This window comes from Chrysemys picta, chromosome 9 (genome assembly GCF_011386835.1).
Source record: "Chrysemys picta bellii isolate R12L10 chromosome 9, ASM1138683v2, whole genome shotgun sequence".
NCBI lineage: Eukaryota > Metazoa > Chordata > Testudines > Emydidae > Chrysemys > Chrysemys picta.
In genome coordinates this window covers 21,714,508-21,738,385 of record NC_088799.1, presented here as the reverse complement: position 1 = coordinate 21,738,385, position 23,878 = coordinate 21,714,508, and the positions used below count along the sequence as shown (strand labels likewise).

At 44.3% G+C, this 23,878-nt stretch overlaps 1 protein-coding gene across 6 annotated transcripts in view; it reads left to right on the top strand.

Moving 5' to 3' along the window:
- Window positions 1-23,878, top strand: part of SMC4 (structural maintenance of chromosomes 4) — a 102,339-nt gene that overhangs the window by 34,923 nt on the left and 43,538 nt on the right. For all 6 annotated transcript variants that reach the window (XM_024102531.3, XM_005299186.4, XM_024102533.3 and 3 more), the window contains 3 exons: window positions 4,044-4,171; window positions 5,110-5,250; window positions 20,325-20,475. In XM_024102531.3, the coding sequence (XP_023958299.2) occupies window positions 4,044-4,171; window positions 5,110-5,250; window positions 20,325-20,475 (420 nt within the window). The remainder of the gene's footprint in view (window positions 1-4,043; window positions 4,172-5,109; window positions 5,251-20,324; window positions 20,476-23,878) is intronic.

The window sequence follows — 23,878 nt, the reverse complement described above, 5'->3', positions numbered from 1 at the left end:
TAGGAAATCACTGAGACACTTTATCCCCATAGCAGAGAGATTCCGTGAGCAAGCCATATCCTCCCAGAGGATTTCTAAGTGGTGTTGCAATGCATCTTAAAGTGCTACAAGATAACAAACATTCCTCTCCCTAGGGGAGTCACAGCTCACTCCACACAAGCACAAACTGCCTCCCTGACATCCTTATCAGACATTCCCACTGCAAAATATCTGCAAAGCAGCCACCTGGAGTTTGATCCACACATTTGCAACCCATTATGCAGCGGTGGAATCAGCAATATTGCAAGCATCTTTGCTACCAGCTTCCTCAAACCTACCTCCAGTCTGAACACTGCTCATGGAATACATGTAGGGATCATCACTCAGAGTAGTGGTGGTGGTTACTTACTGTAACTGGAAGTTCTTTGAGATGTGGGGTCCCTATCTGTATTCCACTACCTGCCCTCCATTCCCTCTGCTTCGGATCCTATTGTGTTTGCAGTAAGAATAGGAACTCCAGAGGCATCGACCCACACTGAACATTATCTTCTAGGTTGGGAATGCAAGGAGAGCTAGTGTGCACATGCGGGTCAACAGACGCTGCTTTGAAAAATTTTCGGATTTGGGCGCATGGCATGAATACATACCCCATGTGTGGAATACAGATAAGAATGACACATCTCAAAGGAACTCTAGTTACCGTTAGTGACCTACACTTTTGCCTTGGGACCTTAACCTGGTCTTGTCATTGCGTATGAGACCACCCTTTGAGCTTTATCCACCTGCTCCCTTTTTCATTTGTCTGCTAAAACAGCATTTTTGGTGTTCACATTTGCTAGGAGAATGGGGGACTTGCAGGTCTACCATGTATAATTTAAGGACAAAGCATCTTTACAACCTCATCTGAAATTCCTATCAAACACTAATATCCTGGGACCAATACGGTTACAACAACACTATATATCAAAAGTGTCAGAATTCCGTCTAAATCAGGTGGTAGATCTACTGATCATCTTTTCTAAACTGCACATCCATAAGTATGAGGAGATGTTGCATGCTTTGGATGTGCGCAGGGCACTGTCATTCTACATTGACAGGACTCTGTCTTTTTGATCCTCCATTAGATTTAATGTCTTAGGCTAAGACAATGGGAGGACAAGTGTTCAGCCCAGAGTCTACCTAATAAGATTTCTTAATGTACATGAACCTGTTATGAGCTTGGAAGCCTCACACCACCAGAGAATTACTGCTCATTCTACAAGGACCCACGCCTCCTCAGTAATGTCCCTGTTATGGACATCTGCAGAGCAGAAACTTGATTCTCTGTTCACACTTTCATGTAGCATTATGAATTGCCAAAGTGTCCAGCAGAGAGACCAACTGTGGAAAAATTGTTTAAATATTTTCTGAGTTCCTGCTACCATTGGGCTACTGCTTGAGAATTGCCTAACATAGAATATATGTGCGCAGAAAGAATAAAGAGTTATTTATCTGTACAGTAACTGGTTCTCTCAGATATGTTGTACACATATACAAATTCCACATCCCATCCTCCATCCCCCACTATTTGGAGTCTAATGTCATCAGGACTCCAGTGCAAAGGAATCGAGAGGGGACTGAGGCAGCCCCACCCTGTATGCCCTTGGTTGGAGGTACAAAGACATGCAGGAACAGCTCTGACAGTACTGCTGATAGGAATCTCTGGCTCAACTGTACAGGGCATACGTGCCTGGAGTGGAATGTGTATGGGCACAACAGATCTTGGAGAAAAACAGAATACAGGTAAGTAACAGTTTCTTTCAAGTACAGGATATAACATGGATTCTCTCATTTGCCTCTCTTATGTTATCAAGGAGTCTTGACTGTCCTACATTTCCTATATTGCTAATAGGAGAAAAGCAGGAGACTCCACAGTAGTTCTGGTATGAAAAAGGTTGAAGTGTTCCACTGGAACAATGAAAAACTCATAACCATATGAGGAGGCTTCCAAGTGTAGAAAATAAAACATTCACAGAAGCTGGACATTAGACTGTAGAACTTGCTTCCTCAACAGAATAACAATGGAATTTAACCACTTTCAGAACTAAAGACAATGTTAAGTTATTTGACTTGGCTTTCCCTTAGTAAATTCTTGATGCACAAAGTTATCAAATATCAGAGGGGTAGCCATGTTAGTCTGGATCTGTAATAAGCGACAAAGAGTCCTGTGGCACCTTAGACTAACAGACGTATTGGAGCATAAGCTTTTGTGTGTGGATACCCACTTCATCAGATGCATCGTGGATAAATGGACACAAAGTTATCAAACTATTTCTCCTTGCAGACTGAGAAGGAAGAAAGTTTTATTTAAATAGTTAGGAAATAGTTTTCTACTATAACAATGGTGGTTGAATAAGTACCTACACTGAAAAGGGGCTACTTAAGCATTGTTCTTCAAGAGCAACAGATGTAGCAAAAATAACACACTTACGCAGTCTACATTAGGAATTTTTTTTTTTAAATTCCCACCTGTGTTACCTTTGGTTTGACTGAACTGATACTAGCACCAGTGGGAGCCCTTGTTTAAAAAATAAAAATCTGATTCCATGTCTTTATTATAAAGCCTTGTATATCCTGGTGGGGATTTTCTTGTAAAATTTCCTGGGTTAGGCAGAATCTATGTTCCTGATTGTCTTACATTATTGCTTAGAATCCTCAAATAGGTTGAGGCTCCATTGTGCTATACAGTAGGTCCCTGTAATAGGTCTTAGCCGGGGCTCGACCCTTCCGGGCAGGAGGGGAGCCACACCGACTCACTACTGTGGGAACAAGCAGTCAGTTAGTCCCGAAACTCCGGCTCTTCGGTGCAGGGCCGGAGCAACCACAGTTAAAGCTCAGGCCCTTGACTGCAGGGGCGGAGCAAACACAGTAAAGCTCAGGCCCTTGACTGCAGGGGCTGAGCGGTCAAACAGTTCAGAGCCCAGGCCCTGGATCAGGGCGGGGCAAACACAGTTTAGCTCAGGCCCTTGTTTGCAGGGGCTGAGCGAGCAGACAATTTAGACCCCAGGCCCTGGATCAGGGCGGGGCAAACACAGTTTAGCTCAGGCCCTTGTTTGCAGGGGCTGAGCGAGCAAATAGTTCAGAGCCCAGGATATGCCTAGGCTGCTGTAGCCGAACGTTGGCTGAGGGGGAAGCCTGCCACCCGTGAGCGGAGGGTGGCAGGGGGGAACGCAGGCCCACCCACTCCACTGCGTTCCAGCCCGGGGCCCTAGCAGCGGTTGCTGCCGCTGCTGGTCAGTGGGGTATCCAGACTGCAACACACTGACATTGGCTCACACTCAGTTGCAGCCGGACCGGGGTCGGCTACCCCCGGGCCACTTCCGTGATCCCCCTCAGAGCCTACCTCGTTCGTCGCGCCAGGCTCGGGCCAGTCCATCTGCATGGGCTCCTCTCGGCCAGGGCTTGGTGGCAGGTCCGGTAGCTCTGCCAGGAAGTCAGGCCAACGGTCCTCGGGCGGCTCCTCTGGGTAACAACAGGGGCGGAGGGGTTCGGGTGCAGTCTCGCCCTCCGGGTTGGTGGGATGGGGTTCCCAGGGATTCTCCCAGTGGTGGGCGTGAACGGGCTCCGGCGGCTCCTCCTTGTAGCGTGCCCGGGGTAGCTCAGGCCAGCTAGGGTCCAGGCCTCGGTCTTCGACGGTCTCCTGGCCGGGAGCTCCCGGCCGCACGTCTGCTCCCTGTGGTGGCTGGCCGCAGACTGAGCTCTGGCGGCCGGCCTTTATACTTCCTGTCCCGCCCCTTGACTTCCGGGGGGCGGGGACAGGCGGTGGTGGTCCCACCCACTCTGGGGTCTGCACGTGGGCTCCCTCTTCTGGGCAGGAGGGGAGCCACACCGACTCACTACAGTCCCTTCCTCAAAAAGCTCACAATCTTAAATTGTGTTGTGAAGTTAATTTTGGATTTTTTTTTCCTGTATCTGATCTTAATTGACTGCCTTATATAGTGTGATCAGTTTTCTCACTGTTCATTGTTTTCTCTGAAGTATTGTTAGAATGTGAACTGACTTAGATGTTGTATTATCTTTTCTAGTTAAACAGAGTTAAAATGGTGGAGAAAGAAAAAGATGCTTTAGAAGGAGAGAGAAACAAAGCCATTGAATTTCTTTCTTTGGAAAACAAAATGTTTAAGGAAAAAAATCATATTTGCCAATACTACATGTAAGTAACACCTTCCTTTCTGAACTTTCGATGTTGGTTTCTGTATCAGTAGTGCAGTTACTAGTTAGCTACCCTGTCTCCATATTTCCACTTGTAAATATTTTGTCTACATGAATCTCCAGGAACACTCTCAAAACTTTCACTGAATAGTCTAAATTTAAAAGAATACTAAGTAAAATGAGTGCCCATTTATGGTAAGTATTAAGTTTAAAAATATTAATATTTTCAAATAGCAATGGTCCATGTTGGCATATTAAAAAAATAAAAAAAACTTGGTTGCCAGTTTTCTTTTACTTTAACCTGTTTTTAATCTCATCCTACCCCCCTCCCTCACCCTCCCAGTAAAGTAGTTTGGCTGGTGGACTTCCTAAGGCCAACCTCCTACTTTAAAGAGAAACTAGATATTTTAAATTGTTAACCAAGGGTTTGTCTACATCAAGCAGCAATGTACTCTACAGGAAGTATATTACTAAAGCACACTAACATGTTGCACGTTAATTGGTCCATGTAGGCCTTACTGGTGTGCACTCAAGGTTCCCTAGCATCCGTTAACATAGTACTGCATTATGTTAAAGTGCACTAGGAAAACTTTAGTGCGTACCAGCAGGGTCTACATGGACCAATTAATGATTAACACATTAATGCACTTTAGAAATTACACCTCTGTAGGACACATTACTCCACCATATAGACAAGCCTGAAATTATTTACATTTTTTAAACTGTAAAATCTTTGGATTTCTTTAACCCCATTTTAAGTACACAAGACTGTCTAGCAATGATCAGCTGCAGGACTGAATATTTAATTTACAGTGATTATTTGTTGTAATTGTAAGATTCCAAAACTCTCAAATCAATTTTTTTAAAACTCCTAGTAAATTTGATACAAGTCGTTTTTTTGTAATCCTCAAATATGTAAAATATATGTATTTCCTCTAGTTATGACCTGCAGAATCGGATAACGGACATGGAAACCCAAAAGAAAAAAATTCATGAAGACACTAAAGATATTAACACAAAGAATAGTAAACTTGCTGATGAAATGAAAGTTAAGAATAAAGCTTTGAAAGATATAGAAAAGTAAGTACTTCCATGATCTCACAAACGGTAATAGCACATTATGCACTTTGCACATGTAAAGCTTTGAGTTCAGAAAACAAACTGTTTTGTCACTTCTGTTTTGACTCTTCCATACCAAGTGGTCTTTTGTACTCCGCCTGTATTACTGACATCTCAAATGACCATTAAGTTTGTATGTACTCATGTTGTACTTTCATATTTCCAATTAGGGTTGATGATAGTTGAATGAACATATTAGAACAGAGAATATTCTCCTTTTATGCACGATGTACTGTAAAGCATAAAGGGCTCATTTGTGATCATTGCTGCATCTTATGCAGCTATGAGGCCCCTTAATCCCCCACTGGCTTCCTATGTTGGCAGAACCTGCAGAGGGACAGAAAGCAGCTGCCATTAGGTTCCCACTCTTCCCCTGCACAGGTGGATAGATTGTGGGTGTCTTTTCACAGTCACCACCTATGCACACACACAGCCACATTCTGACTGTCACAGTCTGGTTCCTAGGGCAGTGCTGCAATGCAAATTGGATTGTAAGGTTATAGTTCAGAACTGTGTCATCAAGTATGGCATAGTTTTATGATAAAATGGCAGTTCAAGCAGATGCCTTTTTTTTTAAAAGGATGTCCTTAAAGATAACCCATAAAGAAGAGGGCAGATAATTGGGTTGTGGCTTTCTTTTATGGCTTTATGAAGTTTAGCAAAGGTCTGAAGGGTTTTCTTTCGCAGAGGGTGATTTTATCTAGAAATATTTTGAATATCAAATCCTGGATTTCCTTTTCTATTGGAGAACTCTATGAACGGGCTTTATTAGCCCTTAGTAGAAGGAGCCTGGGATGCTTTGACTCTTTCAGATGTCATTTCTTCTAATTGTTTGTCAGGCCTTTGATCTAAATAGTTTCTATCGCCCTTCCCCAGTTGTTCTTATTACTTTGATGTCATCACTCTAGTTTGGTTACGATACTAAAAAATTTTAAACAATCTATATCGTTCCAATTCTCAAAATGGTGTCCATATATTATATGATCTGTGGATCCAGCTGCTATTAGCGATTGCGTTGTGAAAGGATCCTTCCCTGATCATCACCTTTTGAACTGTAACCTAACAGAATGACTGTGGATTAATTTTAGTTCTTTGAGTGATTGGACATGGTGTATTCTATTCTTGATTTGTGTGTGCCCCACATACTGTGGTCAGAAACTTTTTTTCCCTCAGCAGTACCCATCAGAGCAGCTCAGGCACCCTCTACCACCATGAGCCCTTGTGAGCAGGCGTAAAAGGCGGAGCCACCGCAATTACCCTCAGTTCGTTCTTACCACCCGTGACAGTTGTTAGATCTGTTGGCCTTGCTTTAGCAAGTTCTCTGTGTCCTTTTTTTTTTTGTAGATGGTTACCTGTTGTTCATAATTAAGGCTATGATTATGTCATGGAGGTCATGGAATCCATGACTTCCATTGACCGCCGTGACATTTTATGCACTGGGGCTGGAGCTCCCAGTCAGCCCTGCCTGCGCAGCAGCCCAGCCCCAGGGGCAGGGGCACCCTGGAGCTCAGGCTCATTGCATCAGTGGGGGGACCCAGGAGCCCCAGCAGCAGTGGCTGCTGAATCCACCTACCCCTTTTGTCAGGGATACTTTTAGTGAAGGTCAGGGACAGGTCACGGGCTGCCGTGAGTTTGTTTATTTTCCATGACCTGCCCTGACTTTTACTAAAAATACCCATGACAAAAAATTAGCCTTATTCATAGTTAGTGTTAGTGATTAGATTATTTTTTTTTTTAATGTTTTTTGGTTCCACTGCTTGAGGTCCTGGTTTTGATACTGAGGAATGCCTCAGTCACTGGGCTCCAAGCCTTATTCTTGTTCCAAACAAATGCGTGTGAGTGGCTCACACACCACCTGTTCAAAGTGCCTGGGTGAATCTCACAGATCAGATTGTTATCAAATTTGTAAGGACTTCAAGCTAGGACCAAAAATGACAGAGAGGGCTAGGCTGAAGTTTCTTTTGATAGAAGCTGCTCTGAGACCACTATTGGAGCCTTCCTGCCTGGAGGGGGAGGGAACAACCTCGTTAGCTTTGGAAAAACACTCCACCAGTGTTGGTGAAGACCCAGTACTGTCACCAGTCTCCAGTGCTGAGGTTGAAGTACAAGGTTTTTAAGGAAGAAACTTGAAGAGGAAGATCTACAGCTCCTGAGCCCAAAAAGGGGGCAAAGGGGGCAAGTAGTGTGCATCCTAAATCTAAGTATTCCTTGTCCAGTTAGTCTCATAAGGAGGCACAGTTGATTCTGGCACTGGGACAGGTACCATTGTGTCCAGAATCCCAAGCGTCACCTTCTACTTCTACAATGCTGTCATCTTTGGTTACTCACTAAACTGAGACCATTCTACACTTGTACCAACTACACTTGGAGGCAGTTGCAGCAGCAAGGAGCTTGTCTTTGTCAGTACCAGTTTCCTCAGTGATGCAGGAACCCAGTACCCATCAGCTCACACTGCCTTGGTTCAATTGGTTCAGGGCTCAGTTCCATGTCAAAACAACGAGGAGTACTGTTTGTCAGCGCTCTCATCCTACGATACCATAAAGGGGAAAGCTAGCAACAATGGCCTTGTTTCAGTTGTCTCTGGGTTCTCTGCACTGGTATTGATGGGCATAGCCCCTCTGTGGTCAGAAGAAGCTGAGTCTTCAGATTCTGAATCCCTTCTGAGAGCTTGCCACCTGGGATGCTTCTGAGATGCTGCATTGGTGGGATATGTGGCTGGGAAGGCATTGGGACTCGGCCTTTTCAGTGGGCCTTTTCAGTGCCCCTTTTGGAATCCCTTGGGTGTTCTCTCCCATCTCCAAGTCAGGAGATAGGATCCTCCTGTACTCTTATCAGTCAATTGCCAGAGGAGGCATAGCCTTAAACTCTATTATCTCCATTTTCCTCTTCCCCAGGCGGTGCACTTTCTGTCAAATGGTCCTCACCCTACCTGAAGTCTTCAAGGCTTACTGGAAGATTTTGAAAAGGCTTGCCTCAGCCTTGAATATCCAAGTGGAGGACATTAGGAGTCATCCAATAGAGCTGTTAATATTTTGGCCACAGTTGGGCCCTCCCTTGTGGCCTTACCAATTAATGAGGCAATTTTAGAGCCCACCAAGGCCCTGTGGCAAACTCCCTCTTCACTTCATCTCATATCCAAGAGGGATAAGTGTTGATACTAAGTACTCATCCAAGCCTTCAAGTATTTTTTTCCCATTCCTAGCGTCATTGGCTGTTTCAGCTGCCAACGAAAGGGAATGCCAGGGGCAGCAGGCTGCTACCCCGAAATCAAAGGATGCAAAAACTTGACCCGTTTGGTAGGGAAAATTGTTCTAGGGCTGGGTTACAGGTTAGAATTGCAGAACAACAGGCTTTGTGAAACCAGCATGACTGTTAATATCTTGGACTTGATATGAGTTTCTTTTGCTGGTAGATGAAGGAAAGCTGGTGGCTAGAACATCAGTGTAAATTGGTTTGAATGCTGCTGACTTGGCTACTAGAGCCATGGCCTCTGCTATTACCATGTGCAGGTGCTCATGCATGCAGTCTTCAGGGCTACCCAAGGAACGTCCAGCAGACTGTTCAGGACCTGCCATTTGAAGAGTCATCTCTATTTTCAGTGCAGACAGATGACACTTCATGGTTTAAAAGACTCCAGGGAGAGACTAAATTCTCTGGGCATATGTACCCTGGCACCAAAAAGAAAGCACTTTTGTCCTTAGCAGTCTGACCGACATGCTACTCTTGCGTCTAAAAAAATATTTATTAAGAAAAAGGAGTAGGGGTTATTGATACGGACCCCACCCCCTTCTACTGCAACAGCTTCTAGTTCATCTTGGCATCCTGGGGGCTCTCAACATATATTTTGATGGGTTGGTCAAGGACATGATACCTCTCCAACATTCCAGCCTCTCCTTTCCCTGTGTTTGCAAGGGAAGGGTGCCTCTCACTTCTTAGGTGCGTGGTGCCTGAATCACTTCAAACTAATGGGTCTTAAACACTGTGGAAGTGGGATACACATGTCTACACCTCTTTCCCCCCCTCTCTCCTTGTCCCAGTTCAAAGACCACTCTCACAAGGAGAGCATCTTCCAGGACATGCAATCTCTGCTTCGATTGGAAGCTGTAGAAGTTCCTTAGTGTCACAGAAGGATGGGGTTTTATTCCTGCCATTTCCTTATCCTGAAAGCAAAAGGTGGTCTCAGACCAATTTTAGACCTGCGCCAACTCAACAGATATCTGAAAAAGATAACTTTGCGTGGTCTCCTGGCTTCCATTATCCTTCCCTGCATCCCAGAGACTGGTATGCTGCCTTCATCTCAAAGGATACGTACTTTCATGAGACTATCAGGGCCATGTGAAACATTTAAGGTTCCTAATGAACCATTCTCACTACCAATTCACAATGATAAACTTTGGTCTGTCTGCATCTCCCATAGTTTTTAAAAAAATGTATGGCAGTGTGACCTGCGTTTCTGAGGAAACTGGGTGTGCAAGTGTATCTCTACCTGGACAACTGATTGGTAAGAATCCAATCAAGAGTTCAGTTACAATCCAGTTTCTCTCTTATCCAGTCAACCTTCAATGCTGTGGGACTGTTAATCAACACAGAGAAGTCTGTCCTCTGCTCAGTGCAGAGGATAGAATTCATACCGTCAGTTCTGAACTTGACTCAAGCCATAGCTTTCCTTCTATGGTCAGCATTTCAGATAATTGAATCCATCGTCTTTGTTCTCAAGGTTCACCTAACTACGACAGCATGGAATCATGTGAGGCTTCTGGGGCACATGACCTCTTGCACAAATGCAGTCCAACATACCAGATTGTGCCTCAGGGAATGACAGACTGGCTGGCCTCCATATTTGCTCTGAGCCAACACTCTCTAAGCCTTGGAGTAAGGTTACCCTCTCAGATTTTAGCTTCTCTTGACTGGTGGATGAACACTGTTAGTGTATGTGTAGGTGTTCCCTTTGTCCCACCTCTGCCTTCATTGATGTTAGTGACAGATATGTCCACTCTGGGATGGGGGGCTCATCTGGGTTCTCTTCAGAGGCAGGGGTTATGATCCACAAAGGGTATCGTGACCTATAAATATAAGGGAGTTGAGAGCTATCCTACTGGTGTGTCAAGCTTTCTTACCCCATATCAAGGGTAGGAGCCAATGGTGGTGATATGTCTCAACAAGCAGGGAGGGGCCCACTTGCCCCAGCTCTGCCAAGAGACAATGCAACTTGGACTTTTGCATTGCCACTTTGATCGACCTCACAGCTTCTTATTTTTGGTGGGTGCAAAATAAGCTTGCAGAACACCTAAGGAGATTGTTTATGAATTGTCACAAGTGTTCTCTATGTCCAAATGTAGCCACGGGCATTTTCCATCCATGGGAGATTCCCCCATTTCCAACAATAACCTGTTTCCAACAATAACCAACAGGAAGTGGCAGCACTTTTGCTACCTGCAAGGTCACAATCCCAGGTTGTCCCCCTCTTGGAAGCTTTCCTGTTGCCCTGGATGGGCCGTTCCTGGATGCTTTCCCACCAATTCCACTTCAGAATTTAGCTAAAAATCATGCACCACTATGCTCAAGTAATATGTATGGCCCCAGTGTAGCCTTGGCAGCACTGGTTTTCCACTTTCCTGTCCCTTTTCGCTGCCTCCCCCATCTCCGAACTGCACTCCTTGAGGACATCTAAGAGGAAGAGCCAAGATTCCTCTCATAAGAGTCCCAAAGACTGTCCATTGAGTTCTCCAGGTTTGAGGCTCTACCTGAAAGAAGTCGCAATTTCTGATGACTTCAGCCACTTCAGCACCCAGTGCTGTCTGATCTGGTACCGATGAGGCTGGTGGTTCCTCAGGTATCAAGGGAACAGTTAAGCCTAAGGATTGTAAAGTCCTGGGCTCCAAGAGGTTATCAATATAGTCAATGGAGTGAGGTGGCAAGAAGAGCACTACCTCTTCTCACTCGCTACCAAAGAAGCCCCCTCAGGCTTTATCTGGACTCCCCTTGGAGTGGTCGAGATTCATGGTACCATCAACTCCCTCAGCCATCACTGTGGCACAGGCCATGGACATGGGACAACACTCTCAGTACTGCAAGAGTTTTGCTTTCACTCAGATGTCCTACTTACCATTGCTCAGCTCCAATATTCTCAGGACCTCCAGATCTCCAGACATTCACTCAGTACCAACAGTTTCACCTCATGTTTCTTCTGGTGCTCCTCCGTTTCAGAGTGACTTGGAAGGGGGGGATTCTGATAAAGATCTTGCCTCAGTCTCTCACATATCTGTCCAAGGTTCTCCACTCCATCTCTATAGAGACTCTTTTCCAGAGGTCTCTGAGGAAGTTGATCTCATTCATGAAAGACATCCACAACCACCATCTTGCTGGTACCAGCACCCATGGGTGACTCTACCCGTGCCATATGTACCACCTTCTTGGCCATACTGGGACCCTTGGGAACCTATTGCCAGCAATTTTCTAGGGCCTCAAGCACCACCGACCACAGAGATCAACAGCCTTCATCACCCTCCCTGTCCAGAACACTCTAACCAGCCCACGAAAGCTTATGCTCAAATAAATTTGTTAGTCTCTAAGATGTCACAAGTACTCCTGTTCTTTTAACCTAAGGAAGAAAACTTTGAGGAACTGGAAGCTAGGGCTAATAAAGAGATCTCTCCACCAGCCAACATATCTTTTTCATTCCCAGATGAAGTGGTCATGCCACCCCCACCATCCGTGGCTGATTATTTTAAATAGTTCCAGGACCTTATCAAGTGGGTTATAAATTCTTTGCAGATACCTCTTGAGGAGGTTAAAGAACCATATCATAAGCTGCTTGACATCCTTCATCCAGCATCATCTGCCCACATCACCATGCCTGTTAACGAAGCCCTCCTGGACCATGCAAAGGTCATTTGGCACACCCTAGCCTCAATTCTGTCCATGTGCTAAAGAGCGGACAAAAAATATGTCCCTTCTAAGAACTCGGAATTTGTATTTTCTTATCCCTCTCCTGACTTCTTAGTGGTTGAGGCAGTTAACGAACATGGCAGCACTATGCCCTATGATAAATATCAACCTGTTCGGTAGAAAATCATATTCATCAGCCACTTTGCAATTCAAAATTGCCAAATATCAGGTATTAATGGTGACATGCAACCATACAAATTTATACTAAGCTGAACTCCTTTATTGAGCATCTACCAGCAAAACAGAGAGAAATTCCAGTCAATTATTGCAGAAGACCAGGTGCTTGCCAGAACATCTCTGCAGGTCTCTCTTGATACTGCCGCTCATTTGATTTCTGGGGTAGTACTTATGAGGATGGCCTCCTGGTTTCACCTCTGAGTATTTCCAGTGGAGGCCCAGAAAACAATTCAAGACTTTTTCTTTTGATGGCACTTAAACTGTTCACTGACAGCACAGATGAATCACTGCACACACTGAAGGACTCCAGGGCCACTTTACGTTCTCTGGAGATCTATACATCTACCTGATAGAGAGAGTTTAGTGGGTCTCAGACAGCGCAGAGATCCTGCCCCCACCCAGTTCTTGGGTTCCCAGAGATCATATGAACCTCAATGCAAGAGACAGAGGTTCCAGAGGAGAAAACCACTCACCCAACCTTCAACTTCCCAATCCTCTACCTCAAAGCACCTATTTGGATAGGATAGTCGAGGTCCTGAGCTGACATCCCCTTTCATACCAACTGCAATATTTCACCTACCTTTACCACTTCTGGCAGGCATAGGAGGCTATTACTATAGACGGGTGGGTTTTGGAGATAATTTCCACTGGGTACTCCATTCACTTCCATTCTCTTCTGTCTGGCTCTTTCCTTCCCCGTTCCTCTTCAGAGACCCCCTCACAAGAACCTGCTATCACAGGAAATAGACTCTCTTCTACTCTTGGTTTCTATAGAACCAGTTCCCAAGCAGCAGAGAGGGAAGGGGTTTTATTCCAGGTATTTCCAGGTTCTAAAAAATAATTGCAGCTTGAGACCCATCCTAGTTTAAAGGCTACTCAGCACCTTTGTGAAGACACACTTGTAGCAATAATTCCATCACTAAACCAAGGGGATTGGTTCTTAGCCCTCAACCTTCAGGATGCACATTTCTATATCACAATCAACCCATTGCACAGAAAATTCCTACATTTTCCATTTTCAGTACAGGGTGCTCTCTTTTGGCCTGTCATCTGCCCCAGGAGTTTTCAAAGCTCATGTCAGTACTAGCAGCACACCTCCTCAGAAAAGAAATTCTGGTGTTCCCAAAGCTAGACGATTGGCTTCTGAAGAGGTGCTCCTTGGATGTAACTTCATGGGCAACATGCGATGCCGTAGGCCTCTTTCTCAAATTGGGCCTGTAATAGAACATTCAAAAGTCCATCTTCACTTATGTGCAAAAGTTAGAATTCATAGATTCTCATCTCAATTCAGTAACAGCAAAAGCCTACCTTCCAATGCACAAATTAGTGGCCTGAGCCAACGTAATCAATACAATCCAAATCATTCCTCAAACTCCAGTCAAGAAATGTATTCAGCTGTTGAGTCATATGGCAGATGGTACTTTAATTGTAGACCCCACAAGACTGCAAATGCAGTGCCTTCAAGGGGGCTTAGGGCTGTTTATTCACCAAACAGACACAGTCTACCTACACTAACTATCCATACCCACCTTCATAAAGGAATCTCTCAGTTGGTGGAAATACCCTCAGAACATTTGTGCAAGAATCCCTTTCATCTGTCCTCCCTCTGCAGTTCTCATTACGACGCATGCATCCCTACTGGGGAAGGGAGTACATTTAGACACCTACGTGGCCCAGGGCAGGGGGATGCCTCAGGAAACCCCTCTGCCCATTAAGCTTCTGGAACTCAGGGCAGTCAGGTACACCTGTCTCCAGTTCTACCACTGATCGGGGCAAACACCTAAAGGTCATGATGGACAACATGTCATTCATGTTCTATATCAACCAGAAAGGTCCCCCTACCTCTGCGCTGACGCTGTCAAGCTTTGGAATTGTGTACGTGCCATCAGATACTCCTCTTAGCAATTTTGCTCCCGGGAGTTCAGAATGTAACTGCGGACACACTCAGTGGGCACTTCTCTCAAGACCACAAGTGGGAGATAGTTTCCATCATACTTCACCACATATTCCAACAAAGGGGCATCACTCCAATAGACCTGCTCACCATTTTGGTATACAAGAAATGTGTCCAGTCTTCTCCAGAGGTGGGCAGGGTCACTGATCCTTGGGGGATGACTTTCACCTTCCCTGGTTGTCAGGTCTACTTTATGCGTTCCCTCTGATTCCTCTAATATCCAGAGTTCTACTCAAAATAATAATAAAAAAAGACAAAGCCAGAGTTATTCTAATAGTCCTGACATGGCCCAGACAAACATGGTTTCCTTACCTGATACAGCTGGCCATTTACTCACCAATCACTCTCCAGGCTGCTCCTCATCTCTTCTCCCAGGAAGGCAGGAAGATCCTTCACCCCAATCTTGGGGTTCTTCGCCTCAAAGGTAGCTGGTCGGTGGTTCATGGGATTAGAGACTACCTATTCAGCGTAAGTGTAAAAGAGTGCTATTACACAGCAAAAAGCCCATTTACACACTAACAAAAATGGACAAGATTTGCCCACTGGTGTGACCTCAAACACATTCCACTGACAGCGTCATTGCTGTCAGGTATACAGAGTACATCCTAGAACAAACAAACTCAGGGCTGTTCTCAAGTTCCATTCAAGTCCATCTTCCAACCATCCTGGCTTCCATTCTCCAACAGAGGGTTATTCCATATTTGCTTACCCAGTAACAATGAAGTTTCTCAGAGGACTCTAATCTCTTTCCACCAGTCAAACCATTCTACTCTGGTTTGGGACCTCAATCTGGTTCTAAAATGTCTTATGAGATCTCCACTTGAAACAATAGTTACCTGCTCACTCCTCCATTTGTCGATGAAAACAGTATTTCTGGTAGCCATCATGTCAGTTGGATGAGTTGGGGAAATAGGAGCCCTTATGGCATACCCCTGTTTTCACACTATCTTTCAAAGACAAGGTCACATTATGACCACACTTTTTACCAAAAATACCTTCAGAGTTCCATGTTAACCAATCCATTCACCTCCCAATCTTCTGTCCACACCTAGGCAAATAAGAGGCAATGTTACCCACATATGATGTCAAGAGAGCCCTGGCTTTCTATCTTGACAGGAATTGCCCTGTTGTCCACCTCCAAAAAGCTTCTCGACAGATTTCTCTTCAAACACCTGCTTCTTCTTGCTGCGGAAATCCTCCCAGAATTGCAATGCTGATTCAGACCATTTTGAATTACCAACTATGACGTCTTCACTGCCTGTCAACTTCAGGAAAAGGGCCGCAAACAACATCCACCTCTGTACATAGCCTTCATCGACCTCTTGAAAGCATTCAACTCCTTCAATTGGGAGGCTCTCTGGAGAATTCTTCTTCCATTTGGATGCTTGCCAAAATTTGTTGCCATTCTTCTCCTCTTCAATGACCACATGCTTGTGACAGTTGTCAGCATTGGATCTGAAATGGAGCCCTTCCTAGTCAAGACAGGAGTCAAGCAAGGCTGTGTCTTCGCTTCAACCCCATTCTCCATCTTCCTTGTTGTCATCCTCTTTCTCATCACTGACAAGCTTCTATTTCGATTTGACATACAATATAGAATGAACGGCAAGCTCTTCAACCTCAGTCATCTCTGATCCAAGACACAGACTATCAGTAAATCAGTCAATGAACTCCCATATGCAGACAACTGTGCCCTGTGCGCCCACTTGGAAGAAGATCTTTAAAAATTTGTCATTTTTTCTGAGGCCTACAACCAACTCAGCCTGACACTCAACATCTAGAACACTAAAGTACTCCAGCAGCAGGCTCCGAATCACCAGGATCATGCTCCTGTAATTCAGATCAACAGAGAGACCCTGGAGAACATCCAGCACTTCCTTTACCTTGGCAGTCATCTGTTGCAGAAAGCTGACATTGACAAGGAAATTCAACACTGCCTCCAATGTGCCAGTGCAGTTTTCAAATACTTGAGAGAACATGTCTTTGAAGATCATGACATCAAGAATCAAAGCAAGCTTCTCAGATTCCAGTCCGTTGTTATCCCTGTACCACAAGATCTTCTGAATCAAGGGGAAAGACCAACACACCAACAGCAATGTTCTGTCCCAAGCCAAAACCTCTCACATTGAAGCTATGATCATCTGCCAACAGATTTGTTGTGCTGGTTATGTTCTTCAAATGCCAGACAATTGACTCCTGAAGCAGGTCATGTTCTCACAACTGAGGAGAGGAAGGCAAAAAAAGCATTTCAAAAATACCCTCAAAACCAACATGAAGTGCAGTATTGACAATAAACTTATGGGAAATTCAAGCCTTTGACCGACCAAAATGGAAAATGACTTTGTGGCAAGGATCCCAGTATTTCAAGGTCCAACAGAGACAATAGGAAATGGGAAAGGAGGAAAGAATACACCGCAGCTTGACTCAGCGATCCAGATCCACCCCTTCCACTGGGAAATGTCTGCTCCAACTGTGACAAGATCGGTGGATTCCAGATTGGTCTCAATAGCCACCTGCAGATCCACCAGCAATAACACTGGTCTACAATTTTTGAGAAGTCGTCTGCTTCAGAGATAAAATGTGCTATTTATTATGTATTTTGATGTGCTGAATTCAAATATGACGATTAAAACAACTGATTGGTTACTGTTTCTAAGATATTTAAGTTTTTACATTTTATGTCTATGTATATTGTGTAGATAGTAGAGTTTTAATCATAAATTGTAAACCTAGGTCTTTTCATGTGTTTATGTTTGCTTTACATGATATTTCACCTGTCCTGTTTATGTAACACTTTAAAAATCAGCAAAAGGGTTATATAAATAAAATTTATTATGAAACAAAAGGCAAAAAACTATTATGTACATAGTTTAGTCCTATTCGGTGTCTACTCGGCGCTTCTTGGCTTGTCTCTTGTATTCATTAAATGGAGCATCTCTTGTCACTGTCCAGCAATAGTCTGCAAGCATTGATGGGCTCCATTTGCCCTGATAGCGTTTCTCCATCGTTGCAATGTCCTGGTGAAATCGCTCGCCATGCTCATCGCTCACCGCTCCGCAGTTTGGTGGAAAAAAATCTAGATGAGAGTGCAAAAAATGTATCTTTAGTGACATGTTGCAACCAAGGCTTTTGTATGCCTTGAGGAGGTTTTCCACCAACAACCTGTAGTTGTCTGCCTTGTTTGCGAGAAAATTTATTGCCACTAACTGGAAGGCTTTCCATGCTGTCTTTTCCTTGCCACGCAGTACATGGTCAAATGCATCATCTTGAAGAAGTTCACGAATCTGAGGACCAACAAAGACACCTTCCTTTATCTTAGCTTCACTTAACCTTGGAAATTTTCCATGGAGGTACTTGAAAGCTGCTTGTGTTTTGTCAATGGCCTTGACAAAGTTCTTCATCAGACCCAGCTTGATGTGTAAGGGTGGTAACAAAATCTTCCTTGATTCAACAAGTGGTGGATGCTGAACACTTTTCCTCCCAGGCTCCAATGACTGTCGGAGTGGCCAATCTTTCTTGATGTAGTGGGAATCTCTTGCACGACTATCCCATTCGCAGAGAAAACAGCAGTACTTTGTGTATCCAGTCTGCAGACCAAGCAAGAGAGCAACAACCTTCAAATTGCCACAAAGCTGCCACTGATGCTGGTCATAGTTTATGCACCTCAAAAGTTGTTTCATGTTGTCATAGGTTTCCTTCATATGGACTGCATGACCAACTGGAATCGATGGCAAAACATTGCCATTATGCAGTAAAACAGCTTTAAGACTCGTCTTTGATGAATCAATGACCAGTCTCCACTCATCTGGATCGTGAACGATGTTGAGGGCTGCCATCACACCATCGATGTTGTTGCAGGCTACAAGATCACCTTCCATGAAGAAGAATGGGACAAGATCCTTTTGACGGTCACGGAACACGGAAACCCTAGCATCACCTGCCAGGAGATTCCACTGCTGTAGTCTGGAATCTAAAACTCTGCCTTACTCTTGGGTAGTTCCAAATCCCTGACATGGTCATTCAGTTCACTTGGTATTATGAGATGTGGTTCAGAGGAAGAGGATGGGAGAAAATGTGGGTCCTGTGACATCGATGGTTCAGGACCAGAAGTTTCATCCTCTTCCTCGTCTGACTCAAGTGAGAATGATTCTGGTGCATCAGGAACCGGCAGTTCTTCTCTGTGGGGTACTGGGCGTATAGCTGATGGAATGTTTGGATAATGCACAGTCCACTTTTTCTTCTTTGACACACCTTTCCCAACTGGAGGCACCATGCAGAAGTAACAATTGCTGGTATGATCTGTTGGCTCTCTCCAAATCATTGGCACTGCAAAAGGCATAGATTTCCTTTTCCTGTTCAACCACTGGCGAAGATTTGTTGCACAAGTGTTGCAGCATATGTGTGGGGCCCACCTCTTGTCCTGATCTCCAATTTTGCAGCCAAAATAAAGGTGATAGGCTTTCTTAACCATAGTGGTTATACTGAGCTTTTGTGATGCAAAAGTCACTTCACCACAAACATAGCAGAAGTTATCTGCACTGTTCACACAAGTACGAGGCATCTCTGCTCACTTTGGCTAAACAGAAATGTGTCCCTTTGCAAAATCAAACACTGACAAATAAGAGAGCATGACACTGTATGATTTCTAGAGTACTGTCCAAACCCAGTCATAGATTTATTCATAGATCCAGTCAAAGATGTATTTTAGTCATTTCTGGTTTAAATTGAGATTCCTTCCCTTTATAACTCACTTATCCTCTGCCATTCCCAAGTCAAGAGTCGTATATACTGACCCAATAGCATATCTTGAAAACTAGAGCCAATCAACAATTTTAAGCATCATTTTCGTTCTCAGTAACCCAGAATTAGTAAAGTTTGACTACATTTATTTCAGAAGCATTTTGGCTGTAGAGCAGTGTAATTGGCTTTTCATTTTTTTTTATCTTTTTCTGGGAAACAGTCATCCTCAAACTCTGAGGGATTACCAGCTAAACCTTTCAGAAAGACCCCTAAACGATTTGTCTCAATTGCAGACAGATCACAACGGTCTGCAGTCTCTAAACAAAGACTTTACAGGTGGATATCCAACTGCATTAGCTGTTGCTACCAACCTTGTAATCTTCAAGCACCTTTGGGCTTACAGACTCACTGTATGAGATCTATTTCCTCCTGTACAGCCTCTCTCAAATATGTTCCCATCACTGAAATATGTAGAGCTGCAACTTAGCGCTCAGCAAATGTATGTACAGAGGTCCATGCAAAAACTCAGTGGTTCTCAACCAGGGATCGGGGGCCGCGAGCAGGTTTCAGGAGGTCCACCAAGCAGGATCAGTGTTAGACTTTCTGGGGCCCAGGGCATAAAGCCAAAGCTCCATTGTGCATGGCTAAAGCCCGGGGCCCTGAGCCCTTCTACCTGCGGCTGAAGCCAAATCCTGGGCAACTTATCTTCACAGGACCTAGGCAATTGCCCTGCTTGCTACTCTCTAACTCTGGCCCTGGCTTATATTTTCAGAAATACGGTTGTGGCACTGGTGGGCCATGGAGTTTTTATAGCACGTTGGGGGGGCCTCAAAAAGAAAAAGGTTGAGAACCCCTGCAATAACTCTCAGTTCAGCCTCTGATACTGCATTTGATAAAGGGTACGTCTTCACTACCCGCCGTATCGGCGGGTAGCAATCGATTTATCCGGGATCGATATATCGTGTCTCGTTAAGACGCGATATATCGATCCCCGAATGCGCTCACCGTCGACACCGGAACTCCAACAGAGCGAGCAGCGGTAGCGCGGTCGACGGGGGAGCCGCAGCCGTCGATCCCGCGCAGTGTAGACCCCAGGTAATTCGATCCAAGATACTTTGACTTCAGCTACGCTATTCGCCTCATAGAAGTTCACTAACTAAACCAATTTTTGGTGAAAATGATTTTAATACAAAAGTGACTGACCTTTTTCTCTTTTTAGAAAACTCAATAAAATTACAAAGTTCATAGAGGAAAACAAAGAGAAATTTACTCAGCTGGATTTGCAGGATGTTACAGTAAGGGAAAAACTAAAACATGCCAAAAGCAAAGCTAAAAAACTTCTGAAGCAGCTTGAAAAGGATAAAGAAAAGGTATATCTATGAAACTTGCAACTCTTACTATCATCCAAATATTTAATTGTTTATCTATTCTGGATTGGGGGGGCCTCTAATGTTTTTTTAATATAACCTACAAAAGAAAAATTTTATGATAAAAAGAAGGCCTGAAAAGTTTTTAAATTTGTTTTAAACTAGAAATTGAGATCTTGTCTCATTTAAAGTGAGTGGAGAATGAAGCTCATATCAATTTTTTTTTATTTTATTTTATTTTTTTTTATTTTTTTTTGGCAAGTCAGCTTCTAAGGAACTAGATCATTTTCTTGAGCCTTCATGCCTATGGATCCAACTACCAGGTTGATTGCCAAACTGGTAACAGTGTAGTAACTTGATTGTTGCCAAAGAAAACGGAACATCCCTTCTATTGTAGCAAGTGTAATGATTTTACTGTCTCTGTCCCCTCCGGGCTCAAATATCTATCAATGCTTAAAAATGTAATGTTTCCCTGTCCTGGACTCAAGGTGGCTCACTTCTGGCACTACAAATTTTGTGTTTCTCCTACAGCTGTGAATATTATCTCCAGTAAGTAAGTGTAGGAAGTTGCACTTCCTTGTAAGTAGCTATCTGTAATATCATTGACTTATTCAGGAGAAACAGACTCCTGATTTCAGTTATTGGGAGAAGTTGCCAATAGAGCCACACACAGCAAAGAGGTTACAGAAGGGCTTAACACTGCCACCATTCATTAGAAGTTTGTTAGTTTATAGCTGTTAAGAGCAGAACTCCTGGTTTCACATGAATTCCAAATGTGACATAACTGTGAGGGTGGACTTAACTAGGCTGCTTATTCCATATAATAATGTTGTTAAGAATAATTTTAAAAAATCATGCTGCTGTTCTTGAAGAAGTAACAACCTCTTCAGGCAGCTCTTCTGCAGGTGGTGTTGTCCCCTCCATGGCTAATATACAAAATTACCCAAATTTTAGGGCAGCGATAGCAGTGAAAAGGAAGAAAAGGGGGTGTGTTGGCCAAAATTATATATTTCTAAAGGATCAGGACTACTGTTATGTGATGCAGATCACCAGTTTAGCATCTGGACTGCTGTTCCTTCACAGGGGTATCTAGGGAACTGCTAGGTCTTCCTCAAATGTATGTCAGTGTGGATCCTATGGTAGTGCACAAGTGCCCTGTGCCTCCTTATGTTCCCATACAAGGGTATAAAGAGTTGTATGGCTGCTGCCCTCCCTCATTTCCCTCTTGCCGCCCATAGTAGCATGAGAGAACACAGGGAATGTCTGACCCTCTAGTCCTTAGCTCTGGCTAAACCCTTCAAGAACCCTTAAAAACCCCTCCGAATTTTATTTCACCTCGAAGACCAGAGTGAATGAGCTCAGCCCATCTGAGCTGGCTTCTGATGGTTGGATCCACCTGTATAGGGTATTTCAACATAGTGGGGTCTAAGCCTGCTCTTAAGCTTCAAGCCCTGTCCTTCTTGCGTTAGTCTAATCCTGTTAAAGGATGGGCATAAGAGATGCTTTGAATGCCAGTTGTTTTCTTTTAGGACTGGCAAGTCACAGAATGCTCAACAAAAGCATTACTTGTTGGAGCAATCAGTGACTGTCTCCTCAAATAAGGGATAGATGGATACGAGAGCCCACAAAATACCACCAGACAAGGCACTCTCGGATGTTATGTCCAGCAGACATGTAATGCCCAGAACCATTGGCACCGAACATAAGGGCAGAGACACCAGATGGAACTCCGTGCCTTCCCAAAAGAAAAGACCACACAAGGACTCCAGGGAGAAAGCGACTAAGCCCCAAATGGAATTGAATACTAGTGACAAGGAGCCTTTTACCTTCACAGCACCAAGTAAACGTTCTGCAGCACCACCCCCATTGTATCGATAATGTGTTGATACCTTTAGCAGAGTCACTGATACTATAGGATATGTCATTTGAGAAATCCAGAATGATCTCTGTACCGACACAGTTATCAGCACCAGTGTGGACCCTGTGACCAAGAGCACCATATACCTGGTCTCTGCCCCTCGAGAAAATGTACTTCTCCTCTCTATCCCTAAGGCACATGTTCTCTTCTCCTTTGAGCAGAGAATCTTCTTCCCTGAGATCTGTGGCCAAGCATGCCGAAGGTCTTGGTGGTGCTCATGATAGTGCTGAGCTCTAACTACATTAGAAATCGTATTGGATTGGCCATCATCAAACAAGCCAGCCATATTCATACAGCATGTCAGTTGTATGACTTACTGAGATCAACCTTCACACACTTCCAGGAGCAGATCTCTGTCTCATTCCAGGAGGAGATAAAAATTACACTTCCCAGTGGCATGCCAGGCCAAACCATTCACCAACCCTTAAAAGGAAGAAACAGCATCAGGAGAAGAAGCAACAACATTCTGCTTCACCATCCAAAGACTCTTCTTCCTCGTCACCTGATGAAGTGGTGGCCAGGATACCAGCACCAGATTTTCAGTCATTTCAATAACTAGTTATGAGAACTGCAGACCCTCTAGAAATAGACACATCTGTCATAAGATAAATCTTTTATGTTACTCAACTTATTGGCGACTTCCGGCCCAGACAAATCACCTTTCCAACAAATAGACTACTTGACCTGCTTGGACCCTATGGTAAATACCTGCCACAATACCACCTACCATAAAAAGTGTGGAGAAGCAATACGAAGTCCCTCCAAAAAGGTTTCAGTACTACTGTGCCCATTCCAACCCAGGCTCCTTGGTTGTCTCAGCAGTTCAGGAGAAATCAAAATTGAACAAAAGTACCCCAAAGGACAAGGACTCAAAGGAACTTGACCTTTTCAAGAGCAAATCCTACTTCTCCAACCCCTCCACCTCAGGGGGCAAATTACCCTAGGCTCGTCTAGCTAAATATAATTTTTTTGAACTAAGAGAAAGTGAAATCCTTTCTGGCAAAGTTGCCACCTTAGAACAGAAAAGAACTGAAAGATAAGCAGGGGGGCAACTTAATGACCAAAACAACCTTCAAGCAACAATGGACTCTTCAGACACGATGACTGGATCCATGGCCACAGTAGTGACAAAGAAAAGGGCTTGATGGATTAAGGCATTGGTCACAATAAAAGTCCTTTGAAGAGATGGATTTACTCAGTTAGCATACCATTCTGTTTCTTAAAAGATTCTAAGGAAGTGGTCCCCAAACTGTTGGGCATGCCCCTGTACCAGCCCCCACGGCGGGGTTAGGAAGGAGTGCCACCCAGCCCCGCTCTGCTCCGGGCCTGTCCACAGTTCCACTCTAGGCCCTGCTCCCAGCCTTGGCCACTGGCTCCCAGTCATGGTTCCAACCCACTCCCAGCAGCAGCCACAGCCCTTATCCTAGCTGGGGAGGGAGGGAACAGGGTTAAGGGGGTGCATGACGTAAAAAGTTTGGGGACCACTGC